The 12,162-nt window shown below is 36.1% G+C and overlaps 3 protein-coding genes across 3 annotated transcripts; 2 read left to right on the forward strand and 1 right to left on the reverse strand.

Moving 5' to 3' along the window:
• The first annotated feature begins 298 nt into the window (after nucleotides 1–298).
• On the forward strand, nucleotides 299–2,628 carry CIB22 (LYR family of Fe/S cluster biogenesis protein). Its single transcript, XM_016331442.3, has 6 exons — nucleotides 299–547; nucleotides 641–682; nucleotides 852–933; nucleotides 1,315–1,370; nucleotides 2,040–2,113; nucleotides 2,390–2,628. Exons 1-5 carry the CDS (start codon nucleotides 416–418, stop codon nucleotides 2,079–2,081), a joined length of 354 nt encoding a protein of 117 aa, XP_016186928.1. The 5' UTR covers nucleotides 299–415; the 3' UTR covers nucleotides 2,082–2,113; nucleotides 2,390–2,628.
• Nucleotides 2,629–4,022: 1,394 nt separating this feature from the next.
• SULA (NAD(P)-binding Rossmann-fold superfamily protein) lies at nucleotides 4,023–7,979 on the forward strand. Its single transcript, XM_016331441.3, has 12 exons — nucleotides 4,023–4,349; nucleotides 5,018–5,093; nucleotides 5,397–5,456; nucleotides 5,742–5,860; nucleotides 5,977–6,021; nucleotides 6,171–6,249; nucleotides 6,408–6,469; nucleotides 6,729–6,831; nucleotides 6,929–6,989; nucleotides 7,090–7,160; nucleotides 7,398–7,537; nucleotides 7,625–7,979. The coding sequence occupies exons 1-12, from the start codon at nucleotides 4,188–4,190 to the stop codon at nucleotides 7,724–7,726; spliced, it is 1,080 nt and encodes a 359-aa protein (XP_016186927.1). The 5' UTR covers nucleotides 4,023–4,187; the 3' UTR covers nucleotides 7,727–7,979.
• A 596-nt stretch (nucleotides 7,980–8,575) lies between these two features.
• On the reverse strand, nucleotides 8,576–11,114 carry LOC107628835 (polyol transporter 5). Its single transcript, XM_016331440.3, has 3 exons — nucleotides 10,818–11,114; nucleotides 10,386–10,732; nucleotides 8,576–9,858 (listed from the first exon to the last, which is right to left on the reverse strand). The coding sequence occupies exons 1-3, from the start codon at nucleotides 10,948–10,950 to the stop codon at nucleotides 8,746–8,748; spliced, it is 1,593 nt and encodes a 530-aa protein (XP_016186926.1). The 5' UTR covers nucleotides 10,951–11,114; the 3' UTR covers nucleotides 8,576–8,745.
• Between the last annotated feature and the right edge of the window lie 1,048 nt (nucleotides 11,115–12,162).

Genomic DNA, 12,162 nt, shown 5'->3' on the forward strand with positions numbered 1-12,162 from the left:
TACAAACTGATTAATCTTTATGAAACATTTTTGAGATAAAATAATCCTTTGTCATTTGACTGTCATATTATTAATTAATTAATATTATTATTTGGTTTATCTATCTCAATATGGGGAAAAAAAAGTTTTTGTCATCAAATTAAACGAATTTGTCCCATAATATTTTTGGACGGTGACATTTTATAATTTTTTTTCAATTTAGGGCTTTTTGATTTGATAAAGGCCCAGCACAGCATGGTCCAGAATGAATTATGATGCGACGTCGTTTACCTTGACAGGTGACACGACGTCGTTTGTGGTAGGCAGTCTCTGGTTTGATCTAGCTTCAGCTTTCAGATGTGAGCTGTGAAATTGTGCCGAAGAGAAGCAAAAGAGAGAGAGAGAGAGAGAGAATCGAAAGGGAAGAAGAAGAAGGATGAGTCTGACATCGACGGCGGCGCACGCTGCTCGGAGGGCGGCGCAAAGAGAGAGGGTCCGGATCCTCTACAGACGCGCCCTCAAAGACACCCTCAATTGGGCCGTCCATCGTCACCTCTTCTACGACGACGTACCATTTCTTCATTTTTCCATTCCCACATACTCTCTCTCTCTCTCTGGTTATGTATAACCGTTTTTGCTTGTTCTTGTTCATCTTTTTCAGGCAGCTAACCTCCGCGAAAGGTTCGAGCAACACAGACACGTGGTTCGTTTCTGATCCAACATTGCATTCTTTTTAATTAGTACTAAATTAAGACTTGAAATATGTTGCATTTGATTAGTGCCTACTACAATACTTGTTATTTGTTAGAGTGCGTATTCTAGATTTGTTATGCGTTGAACTATGAAATTGAAGTGATCAATGTGACTAACAGGAAGACCTTGATACCATCGATCGGATGATAGAAGATGGTGAAGCTACCTACAATAAGTGGCGCCACCCTGATCCTTATATAGGTAACAACATTATCTCACTCAGATTTTGCTACTTACACTGCTTTCTTAAACAATTTGTAGAACAATATTTTAATATCTTGAATGTAAACTTCGGTTTTAGAGCTGATTACTCTATGCATTTCTATGTAATTCAATTACCAATCATGTGAAATATGCAATTTGTCTGAGGTGCGGGTCCTTTTAGAGCGTAGGCGCCAAGACAAGGAACTTCCTTTTAGTTATTAACTTGTTATTGTTTTCGGATCTTCAGATAATCTGTAACTTGTATCTGCAGTTTGTAAAATCCTATGCAGTGGTCCTTTTTCTTTTTCCTGCTCTATTATTCCGTTCAATTTTGATACTAACCTTGTTTATTTACTCGTGTTTGCTAATGTGTAATAGTTCCTTGGGCTCCTGGTGGTTCCAAGTTTACTCGCAACCCAACTCCACCCGAGGGGGTAAGTCTCTATGATTATACACCAAGTTTATCATGTCTATTTTCCCATCTCTCTCAGTTGATACACTCAATCTTGGTGGGCTGAATGCTTATTCTTTTGTATACCTATTATTGGATATGATACTCCCCTTGTTACATGATATCTTACTCTTCTATAGATTAGTGATTTGTTTTTCACTTTTCAATTATTCAATAGTTATGACTATACATATTATGTTGCAAGGGATGGTAATGTGAAGAAATAGTTAGAATTAGAGAGTTAGTTTGGTTAAAGGGTAAGCCAATATTTAGGTAGAGTTTTTATTTATGAAATCATTAAGAAAGAGTTTCTTTAAATGGTTTTTTTTTTTTTTTTTTTTTTTTTTTTGATAAAACACTGGTTTTGTTTGCTGTGTATCCAATTTCACATAATTGGAATAGACTTTGTTGTTGTAATTGTCTTGGTAAATGTAAAGGCATAGGAGAGGAGTAAACCCTCTTTTATTTGAGAGTTAAGGTATCCATGTGTGCCTTTCTCTGATCCTCAATCATTTTCCTCGTTTTTCCTATGAGATCCTCAAGTTACCAGTTATAGGTTGGTGTGAGACTGGGATAGTTATCGTTTGATGTTTTAGTGCCTTGGAGTATGCTTATTTTTTTTACCTAATCTGGAGTTCTGTTCTTGCTGCAGATTGAGATAGTTTATAACTTTGGTCGTGAAGATAATGACTGAAATCATAAGCTTTTTTCTTGTAATGAATAAAGGTAATCAATTAACTTATAATATGCTTACTAGATTGTGGATTATGTTGTGAGTATGCACCATTACAAATAAAACATGCTTGAAATTAAAAGACAGATCACATATTTCTATGCTACATCACCAAATTCCTGATCCTTTTATTTGTATTATGATTAAGATTAATCATGGGATGCGTTGTGGTGTGCACTTTCTTTCTCCCATTGCTGATTGGCACAGTTCTTGCTGCGGAACTTCTTCTATGGCTTTTAATTTTTTGACTGTTTTCAATTTTGATGTAGATTGGTCCAACCATGCTTCTGATGTTGAGGAAAATGAATTCCTGCTGTATTAGTGCGTCTCCGGTGCCCCTCGCTGTTCTTGGAACACTGGATGTACTGAGATTCTGTTTTAACTCATCCTTGTGTGAAGGAGTCTCTTTATGGTCATAAACCTAAAGTAGCATTTTCTACTGCTGGATTTGTATGAATGCATATATCAAACTGCAAATTCAATGCTGACACTTTTCATTTGCATTTCATAGCATTCTTGCAGCGTAAACATTTGAACCTTAACTGCGGTACCATTTTTCTCCTACTATTTCACCATCTAAGATTTGAGGATAAACTCCACGGAAAGCGGCAACTGCTTTAATTGTTACTTAGATAAATGCTTTACGGTGAGTTTGGGAGACAAATGAGTTTTTTCACGTCCGGGAATATGATTTCATAATATACTTATTTTTTTTTTAATTTCAAACACAACCTAGTAGTTTTCTCTTTTCTGTTACCGAGGATGTCTCTTGTATTTCGAATAGTACTAATGTTAGCTTGAATTTCCTTTTTGAACAATCTCGTATCGTCTGTAAGTTGATGATTATTCATGCAGCCACACTCTGTTGTATAATATAAGTTAGGAAACATTTCAAGTGCACCAGGGAATACCGATGCACCAATTGTTTTAACCGTTGATTTCAATTAATATATATTATATATATTTTTTATAATTCAGATCAACGGTTAAAACAACTGGTGCACCGGTACTCCCGGTACACTTGAAATGTTTCCTATAAGTTATAACATTAATTAGTTGCCAAAGATCCCAGGATCCAAGATGTTCTTTCCTTTTCTCAATGCCAGAGTGTGTTCAACATTGCGCATAATGACTTGCGTCATGTCATTGGGGTTGCTCTTAATGACTTTCAATTTCGGATATGGCATGGCAACTGGACCACCAAAGCACCAATGGCTTATTTGGCTTGGAGCTTCCTTGATGGTTGTATGCTTCTACCTTGTAGCTCAGGGGATTCTCATAATCATTGACTTGTTTCTTCACCAATCAGGAAACTCACATTCCTCACTGTAGCACCCTAATATTTGATGTTCCTGCTTAATTCTTTTTCGTTCGTATTCATTTCCTTACGAGGTTTTGTTTTGTTTTTTCAAACTAAACTAGTAGCATTCTTTCTTTGAGAGGAGGCATCAATAAAAGTACATCATATACATGTGAATGATATGAGTTAATCCCAGTGTTAATAAGGGCTTGTGATTTATTTCCGGATCTCAATTTTTTCCAAGTGATATTCCAAACTTTGATTCTTACCTTACTCAAGTATTCATTTTTAAATATTCACTTCAATTAGAGAAAAACAAAAATGTTGTGTACTTTGTATATTTTTAACATGTGGAAAAAAAATAAAAGATTAAATTTTTTTCATTTATTTAAAAATTAGAAAAATAATTAAGAAGCTGTTTTAAGGTATCTTGTCATTTTTATTGTGAATTATTTACTTAGATGTGGTATGTGTAACTGTGTGCACGAACTTTTCTTCTCTTTCTAATGATAAAAAACAAAAGTAAAGTGAAGAAAATAGAGTGAAAAACCAAAGGGGTCGTCCAATTAGAATTACTACTTACTAGTCAAAGTGGAAGGAGTGAGTAACCGAGTGAATGAGTGAACGAGTGATGGATATGGAAAAGGTAGTTGATGTGGCTCCAAATTGAACACGAAACTGAACCATACTAAAACAATCTATTTCACTTGCGCACACACGCACGCACCATCTCGTTCTTCTAAGTTCTAAGTTCTAACTTAATCTTAATGGAGACTCTGAGTTGGTCTCACAATGTCTCTTCTTCTCTTCACCTACCCCTACCCCACTCCGTAAGTAATTCTCCACCTTTTCAATCTTCTCCATTGTTTTACCAGACCTGCCAGGTTAGGAGGTTCAGGATTTGCTGCACCTCTCATCAAACTTCCAAGGTATGCTCTAAACTTAGCTCCTACATGCCATTTTTCCTGTTAGTTTTTATTTTGCATCATCTCTGAAGTTTAGGGAAGTCTATATACATTGAACACTAGTTTGGTAATTCACACATTAATAGCCATAAGGCACTGCTAATTAATCCATCTTTCTATAAATTAAATGTGAGTAAAATTGGAAACTCAAATTGCAGTTGTCTTCACGTGAAATTACTAGTTGAGAATCATGAGATGATAATTTAATTAAACCTGTCAAATCATCTAACTGTTCTTACCTATGAACTTATGTGAAAGACAACTGCTTATGAATCTCTACCAAATTACAAATACTAGATTAGTCAAGATACCAATTACCAAGGGTGTGATTGAATTGCATTTTCATTTCTGTTATTATTTTAAGCGTGTCTGTTTTCAAAATTTTGCCAAAGAAAAAGAAGCAAATACAAAAGAAGATTTTATTGTTTTCACGGTTTCTTTTTTTCCTTTATAAATTATGAGAGAAAACACTTGGAAATGAAAACAGAAAATGAAAATACAAACTAAAGACACCCTAAGTTGTTTACATTTAATGAAGAGGTATTCCCTTCAAGTCTTTAGATTATTATTTCCAATCTTTGGTTTAGGTTCCTTAAATTAAAGATCATTATCACAATGATGTGCTTATGCAGAGGAATCAGATGATCATATCTGTAACTGGGGCAACAGGTTTTATAGGTAGAAGGTTGGTGCAAAGGCTTCACGCAGGTTATCATTCCCTATCTCTGCCTCTAACTTCCTACATCCCATTCGTGATCGATTTTGATATATTTACTGGCAGTAATGACGGATCCAAAAAATTTAGGTAGCGCGAAAAGATAATGATAAATAGTTTTTATCTTAATGTGAGATTAAATTTAATGATTACTAGGGACAAACACGCATACACATGTATACAAGCATAAATTTTTATGCTAGTGGTGAGTTTGCTGATAAATAGTTGCTTCAGTCTATATATTGCTTCCCTATATCTCAATCAAGCTAACTTTCAGCTATCAAAACAATTTGCAGACAAGCATAGTGTTCATGTCTTGACACGCTCTAGATCTAAAGCTGAAGCAATTTTCCCGGGTAAGAAGGTAATAAATCATTGTAATAATTTGATTAGTACTCACAATCTGGAAATCAGTTAATTCACCAGTGCAAACATTGATCAAAATTACACATCAACTGCACTTAATAGTGGCAGAGTTCCTTTAATTTATAAGTACTATTTTTTTTGTTGGTTTAAATTCATACCTAATTCAGATCCCTTCACTATTGAAAGTCTACAATTATCTTCCTTTTAAATAAATAAAAAAGGTAGACATATAATGCACTTTGGATTCATTGGTTAACTTTGCCTTGTCCTTCCAGTGAAAGACTTTCCAGGAATTAAGATTGCGGAGGAGTCGGAATGGAAGAATAGCATTCAGGGCTCAACAGGGGTGGTAAACTTGGCTGGAATGCCCATAAGTACCAGATGGTCTTCGGAGGTTATTGCCTTGTTCCTATCACTGTCATTATTGGATTGTATTGACTTAAAGATTCATAGAGTTTTCGTTATTACGAGATAATAGACATCTTCCCAACACTCATTTTAATTCTGCAGATAAAAACAGAAATCAAGCAGAGCAGGATTAGAGTAACATCAAAAGTAAGCATATGATTCCTGATGATACAAATTGAATATGAACCTTTTTATATGTATATTTTTCTTGACAAATATATGTGCATCAAGTTAAGCAAGTTTTACTTACAAGCAATTGCTTATTCTTCCTCTGACCTATCCATTTAATAGCAAAGGTTGTAGAATTGATAAACAGTGCGCCAGAGGATATTCGACCTAAAGTTTTCGTTAGTGCAACAGCTGTTGGTTACTATGGTATGTTCATATGCCAAATCTTCTTCTCTACTGGTCGATTATTTTCTTGCTTATTGGTTGTTAACTGCTTTGGTGCACTCTTTAGAATCACTTGTATTGATAGAGAAGTATGCATGATTTTACATATAAAATGTCTTTCACTTCTTTTCACTGTTCAGGCACCAGTGAGACACAAGTGTTTGATGAACAAAGTCCATCAGGAAATGATTACTTGGCCGAGGTAAGAACAGATGTTTGTTGATACTATTGCAGAGAATGCAAGATATTAAAATTATAGAATCTCGCAAGAATATTCTGAGTATTACTCAGCAGGTTTTATGAAGATATACAGTCATTTACATTTTCACCTGAAATACTATTAAACTTGAATACTAACTGATTAGCACATCAGTTGTTATTCAAATTAATGGAGCATTTCGCGATATATACCATCTCTTGCATTATAGGTCACATTGACGGATGCTGTCTTATCTTTTCAGGTATGTCGAGAATGGGAATCAACAGCCTTAAAAGTAAACGGGGATGTTAGAGTAGCTCTAATTCGCATTGGTGTTGTTCTTGGTAAAGATGGTGGAGCACTAGGTATTAGCCTGTAACTGCTTGAATTTATGATTCAACATCAAATATTATCTGAAGTTCCTAAAATTCATTATCTTTTTGTGTGTTTAATCTTCTACAGCTAAAATGATACCTCTCTTCAAGATGTTTGCTGGTGGACCTATAGGCTCTGGAAAACAATGGTATGTCCCTCATCTTCTAGCTGTTATTGATTGGTTCCCGGCTGCATCTTAATTTTAGAAAGGCGCCATAGTTAAGTTATTTTTCTTTCTTTTTGTACAGGTTTTCCTGGATTCATTTGGATGACATTGTTAATTTAATATATGAAGCACTGATAAATCCCTCCTATGAAGGTGAACCCTTAACTCTCACATCTCCAAAGTGAAATTTATTGAAATTCTGAACAACCAAAAATTAGTGGATATAGAACATTGGCTAGCATAGATAGTTTGGATGGTGCAATTCTTGATTCTGACTTGTGTGATTTGATTACCATGTTCATATATATCTTTGGTTTTTGGTGCACTATCAAATCAACAGTTATGTTTTCCGTTTAGTAATATAGTTTATGAATGCTTCACATCATTTAGGAGTAATCAATGGAACTGCACCAAATCCTGTCCGATTCGCGGAATTGTGTGACCAACTAGGATATGCCTTGGGTCGCCCGTCGTGGCTGCCGGTACCAGACTTTGCACTCAAGGCTGTCCTTGGCGAAGGTGCTTCTGTGGTGAGTAGTTGGTTAAATTTCGCTCTCTCTGTGCTATTTGTTTAGTGTGAAATTCACCGAAATGCATCTTTGAATCTCTCTTTGCAGGTATTAGAAGGGCAGAGAGTGCTTCCTAATCAGGCTAAGAAATTGGGTTTCCCATTCAAATATTCTTACGTGAAAGATGCCCTTAAATCAATTCTTTCATGAAGCAATATTACCATGTCATCTGCCATATTCTTTATTCTTTGGCCTCATGCTCCACAACTTTTTAGCGGCATTCACCGTTGACTGAGATTTCTGAGATCAATGGATGCTTCATGGCATTACAATATCATATTATTATTATATATATTCCTTCCTAATTGTATCTCCAATCCCACTTCATTATGATACAATTTAGAACAAAGAAGTTTGTATATATATCTATCTATATACTATATAGATCTGTTGTAAACTTAAATCCCAATTGACCATTTCAACATCTGGCAAATCATATGTCAGAAAGGGGTAAAGTACTAAATTGGTCCCCTAGGTTTGGGCGTAATTCTGTTTTGGTCCTTAAGGTTTAAAGTGTTCTATTTGAATCCAAAACGTTTTCATTTAGCATCAATTTAGTCCCACAGTGAGGTCAAAATTAAATAATTAACAAAATGTCCTACATAACAACAGTTCAAGAACAAAATCGATAATTTGGAGATCAAGTACAAGCTCCAGAGGCATAAAATCAACCATTGATACATCAATACATTTATTTATTATTTTTTATAATATAAATAAAATATTTTCTATAAAACTAAAGAAAATGATAAATAAATGTATTGATGCATCAATAGTTGATTTTGTGCCTCTAGAGCTTGTACTTGTTCTCCAGATTATCGATTTTGTTCTTGAACTGTTGTTATGTAGGACATTTTGTTAATTATTTAATTTTGACCTCACTGTAGGACTAAATTGATGCTAAATGAAAACGTTTTGGATTCAAATAGAACACTTTAAACCTTAAGGACCAAAACAGAATTACGCCCAAACCTAGGGGACCAATTTAGTACTTTACCCTATCAGAAAGTGTTGCAGCTCAATTACACTTACACCTTTATAAACAACTGTTACAGCTCAGTTACACACTTGCACCTTTATAAACAAAGCCTAAAATGATTCTAATTTCTTCATCTTGTGATTTTAATTCTCATTATTCGGATATGTTATTTATCACACTCCTAAGTAAATTAATCCACACTTGTCAAAGGCTGGTTCTGGCCGTTGGTCCCCAATTGGATCTGGCCGTTACCAGTGCTATTACGGCTAAGTCCCTCCCCGTTAGCACTATTCTTAGATTTTCTGCAGAAATTACCGAAAGATCCTTCAATTTCTTCAAGAGTTTTACCGCGCGTTTCAGGGAGCAGAGTATAGTGAAATACCCACGCAGCAGCTGCAATTCCAGCAAAGAGAAAGAAAGCCCCACCAGTGGTAATTGCCTTCGTGAGGGACAAAAAGGTCATTGAGATCACTCCACTGGTGACCCTATTCACCACAGCTCCAATAGCTACACCCTGAGCGCGCAGCCTCAACGGAAATATCTCCGAACTATAAACCCACGTAATGGGCCCAGACCCAATCGAGAACGAGCCCACATAGGACAAAACCGAGGCTATGCTAAGCCCAATGGCCCAGTTCAGCGTCGTCTTCGAACGATTCACTACGGTGAGACTCACCGCAAGGGTTAGAAGCGAGATTATCAAACCGCTAACGCTGCTTAACAGCAACTTGCGTCTTCCAACACGATCCAGGAAAAAAGTGGCCACTAAGATGAAAATCGTTTTGACGAATCCAACGGCTACGGTTGCGAGAAGCTTTTTATTATCAGATTTGATCCCAGCCTTCTCAAAGATTCTAGGGCTGTACAAAACGACGGCGTCTATGCCGGTAGCTTGCGCAAAGAAGTGAATCCCTAAGGAAGCGATGAAGATGTGGCGCACCGCGGGTGTAGGATAAAGGAGAAGCTCCTTCCATACACCCTTGCCTTGCTTCTTCTTTGTAATGGGAACGACGTCGTCGTTGCACTCCTGGGGTATTCCTGCTGTGTCTTTGATGTCTGCTAGTCTTTGGTGCGCCTCTTGTTTGGAGTCGGAGATTTTGTTGAGGATCTTTCTGGCTTCGCCTATTCGTCCTTGAGAAACGAGCCACCTTGGTGATTCCGGCATGGCTAAAACCGCCACGGCTAGGAACATTGAAGGAATCGCTCCTACTCCTAGCATCAACCGCCAACCCATTCGAAGTGAAAGCTTTGAAAATGCATAGTTTGAGATGTATCCCAGCAATATTCCTCCGTTCAAAAACACCTGAAGGTATGTATAAATTTTAAATCACATGTGAATCAGTTTAGTGCACCATAATATTATCCCCATGCAAAGTTGTCTAATATAATTTGAATATGAAATGTTATGCACTTGCTCAAAATTAGTAACTAAATTAACTCTTATGTATAGTAACTAAATTAACTATTACGTATTTATCTATAAATATGTGTTATTGATAGTCAATTTAGTGGTTTATGATTGAATTTGAATTATATAAGTTTGTACATCACATCTCAAATGCGTGTCAAAGTACTCTTGGACTCTTGGTCACACACAGAATATCTTCATTGGATTCCAGAATCGTATACGGCACGATGTTAACAGTTAATTAACACTATGGTTTAGACTTTAGAGCCAAACTATAACTAGGTATTTTAATTGCATTGTATTCAGAAAACAAAACCCTAAAAATCAAACGCGATCTAAAATAAAAGTTCAAGTATGATATGAGCCACACGCTAATATAAAAAGATAAGACAAATTGAAAGAGAGTAGAGATGAGATGTGACCTCAGGCAAGGAAGAGAGGAAACCACGGGAAGAAGTAGGAGAGATTTCTGAGGTGTAAACGGGTGCAATGAGGAAAGCAAAACCGATTCCTATGCCGGCGACAAACCGGCCGAACATGAGGAAAGCATAGTTTGGTGAAAATCCCATCAGAATTGCTCCGACGAAGAAAATTACGGCGGCCAATATAATAGTGTAACGGCGACCAATCCAATCAGAGGTTCTTCCAGCTATGTATGAACCTATTGGAGAGTACAAGTTTATTATACCGGCAAGGATTTCAATCTTCACATCCGAAATTCTCAGATCTCGCTTTATGTACATAGCTGCTCCACTCATCACACCAATATCTGTAACAAACATAACATAACATTATAGAAATGAATGGTTATTGTAATGGTGATGGTGATTACTAGTTCTACTACTATTACTGACCGTAACCAAGGAGGATGGAAGTCATGGAAGCAAGCATAGCACAAGCTAAGGCATATTTGTTCCTTGATGGCTTCTTTTGATGAGGCTCAAATTCATTGTGAGTTGGAGCTGCTGCTACTTCGGCCTCAGCCATCTTAGTTCAATGTGAAAGACTAATAGATTTTCACATGTATTCATTCCATTCACATGGACAGAACAGAAAGAGATAAATAAGAAGGGGATGATTGCATTTTTGGTTCATAAGTGGGCAGTAGTCTATTTCTTAGTCAGTGACCTCTTGCTTTGTTTTTTGTTTGTAACTTTTTTTATTTTTTTAGTCAGTCACCTCTGTATGATTGAATACCATGATAACAGCTGGCAGATCACACGTCACCCCAAAGGTCACTCACCTTGACTAACTGGTCGTAGATAGGGGTGGCAATGGATAAGGTAGGGTAGGGTTTGGAGCCAACCCTAACTCTATCCGCGGGTCGAGATTTTTATATAAATTCAACCTTATCCTACCTGCGGATTGAGAATATCTCAACCCTAATGCTACCCGCGGGTTACAAGAAAAGATGCAACATTATTAGATAACTTAAAAGAGCTGACTTTTATGTAAAAAAAATATTAAATTATTAATTAATGATCTTCTTTTAATGACTAAAAATCTTTTGTATTTAGTGAGGGGTATTTGGTTCAACATCTACTTAAAACATATTTTTATATAAGTATATAATATATACATGTATAGAAGGCGAGTTGGTCGATTAGGGTTGAGACACAACTCATACCCTACCCGACTCGTACGAGAACCCTATCCGCATCCTACCTTACCCGCTGCAGATCGGGTTGATAATCTTACCCGACCGAATGAAGTCGGATTGAGTACCCACGGTAGGGTACATGTAGCCAATCCTAGTGGTAGACTTGACTTGACTGATTAACCATCACTCATTAGTCAATTACAAAGTAACATAACTTACTCCTTTATCTCCAACCTCATAAAAGGTCCTCTTAAACTGCAAATTATTGGATCTTTATAAAGAGTTATATTATAATAGTATTCATCCCTGAATACTATTCATTATTTGATGACATACAGACAGAGTTTATACTCCATTTAATATTACACAAAAATATCAAATATAATTTACTTGTAATAATAAAATGAAAATCACATGTTAGATAAAAGTTTCATATTAACAGCCTTATATCAGCAAAATTCACTTTAGATTCTATTAATTATTGTGTTGTGATATTTTTTTTCTTTAGTGCATGTGGTTTGACGGAAGCGTGCAATCATTTTGAGTAAAGTGTTTGATTCGTGTCACCACTTGAGAGAACTATTTCAACATTTCTGCAA

This window comes from Arachis ipaensis, chromosome B3 (assembly GCF_059453495.1).
Source record: "Arachis ipaensis isolate K30076 ecotype BB chromosome B3, ASM5945349v1, whole genome shotgun sequence".
Taxonomy (NCBI): domain Eukaryota; kingdom Viridiplantae; phylum Streptophyta; class Magnoliopsida; order Fabales; family Fabaceae; genus Arachis; species Arachis ipaensis.

Excerpts from the sequence above, each read along its gene's own strand:
- CIB22 (XM_016331442.3), top strand. The coding sequence starts at position 416 with ATGAGTCTGACATCGACGGCGGCGCACGCTGCTCGGAGGGCGGCGCAA. Across the intron at positions 683-851 it reads TCGAGCAACACAGACACGTG|GAAGACCTTGATACCATCGA; the intron begins GTTCGTTTCTGA and ends TGTGACTAACAG. Across the intron at positions 1,371-2,039 it reads ACCCAACTCCACCCGAGGGG|ATTGAGATAGTTTATAACTT; the intron begins GTAAGTCTCTAT and ends TTCTTGCTGCAG.
- SULA (XM_016331441.3), top strand. The coding sequence starts at position 4,188 with ATGGAGACTCTGAGTTGGTCTCACAATGTCTCTTCTTCTCTTCACCTA. Across the intron at positions 4,350-5,017 it reads CCTCTCATCAAACTTCCAAG|AGGAATCAGATGATCATATC; the intron begins GTATGCTCTAAA and ends GTGCTTATGCAG. Across the intron at positions 6,990-7,089 it reads ATAGGCTCTGGAAAACAATG|GTTTTCCTGGATTCATTTGG; the intron begins GTATGTCCCTCA and ends CTTTTTGTACAG.
- LOC107628835 (XM_016331440.3), bottom strand. The coding sequence starts at position 10,950 with ATGGCTGAGGCCGAAGTAGCAGCAGCTCCAACTCACAATGAATTTGAG. Across the intron at positions 10,733-10,817 it reads TTCCATCCTCCTTGGTTACG|ATATTGGTGTGATGAGTGGA; the intron begins GTCAGTAATAGT and ends TGTTTGTTACAG. Across the intron at positions 9,859-10,385 it reads TCCTCTCTTCCTTGCCTGAG|GTGTTTTTGAACGGAGGAAT; the intron begins GTCACATCTCAT and ends ACATACCTTCAG.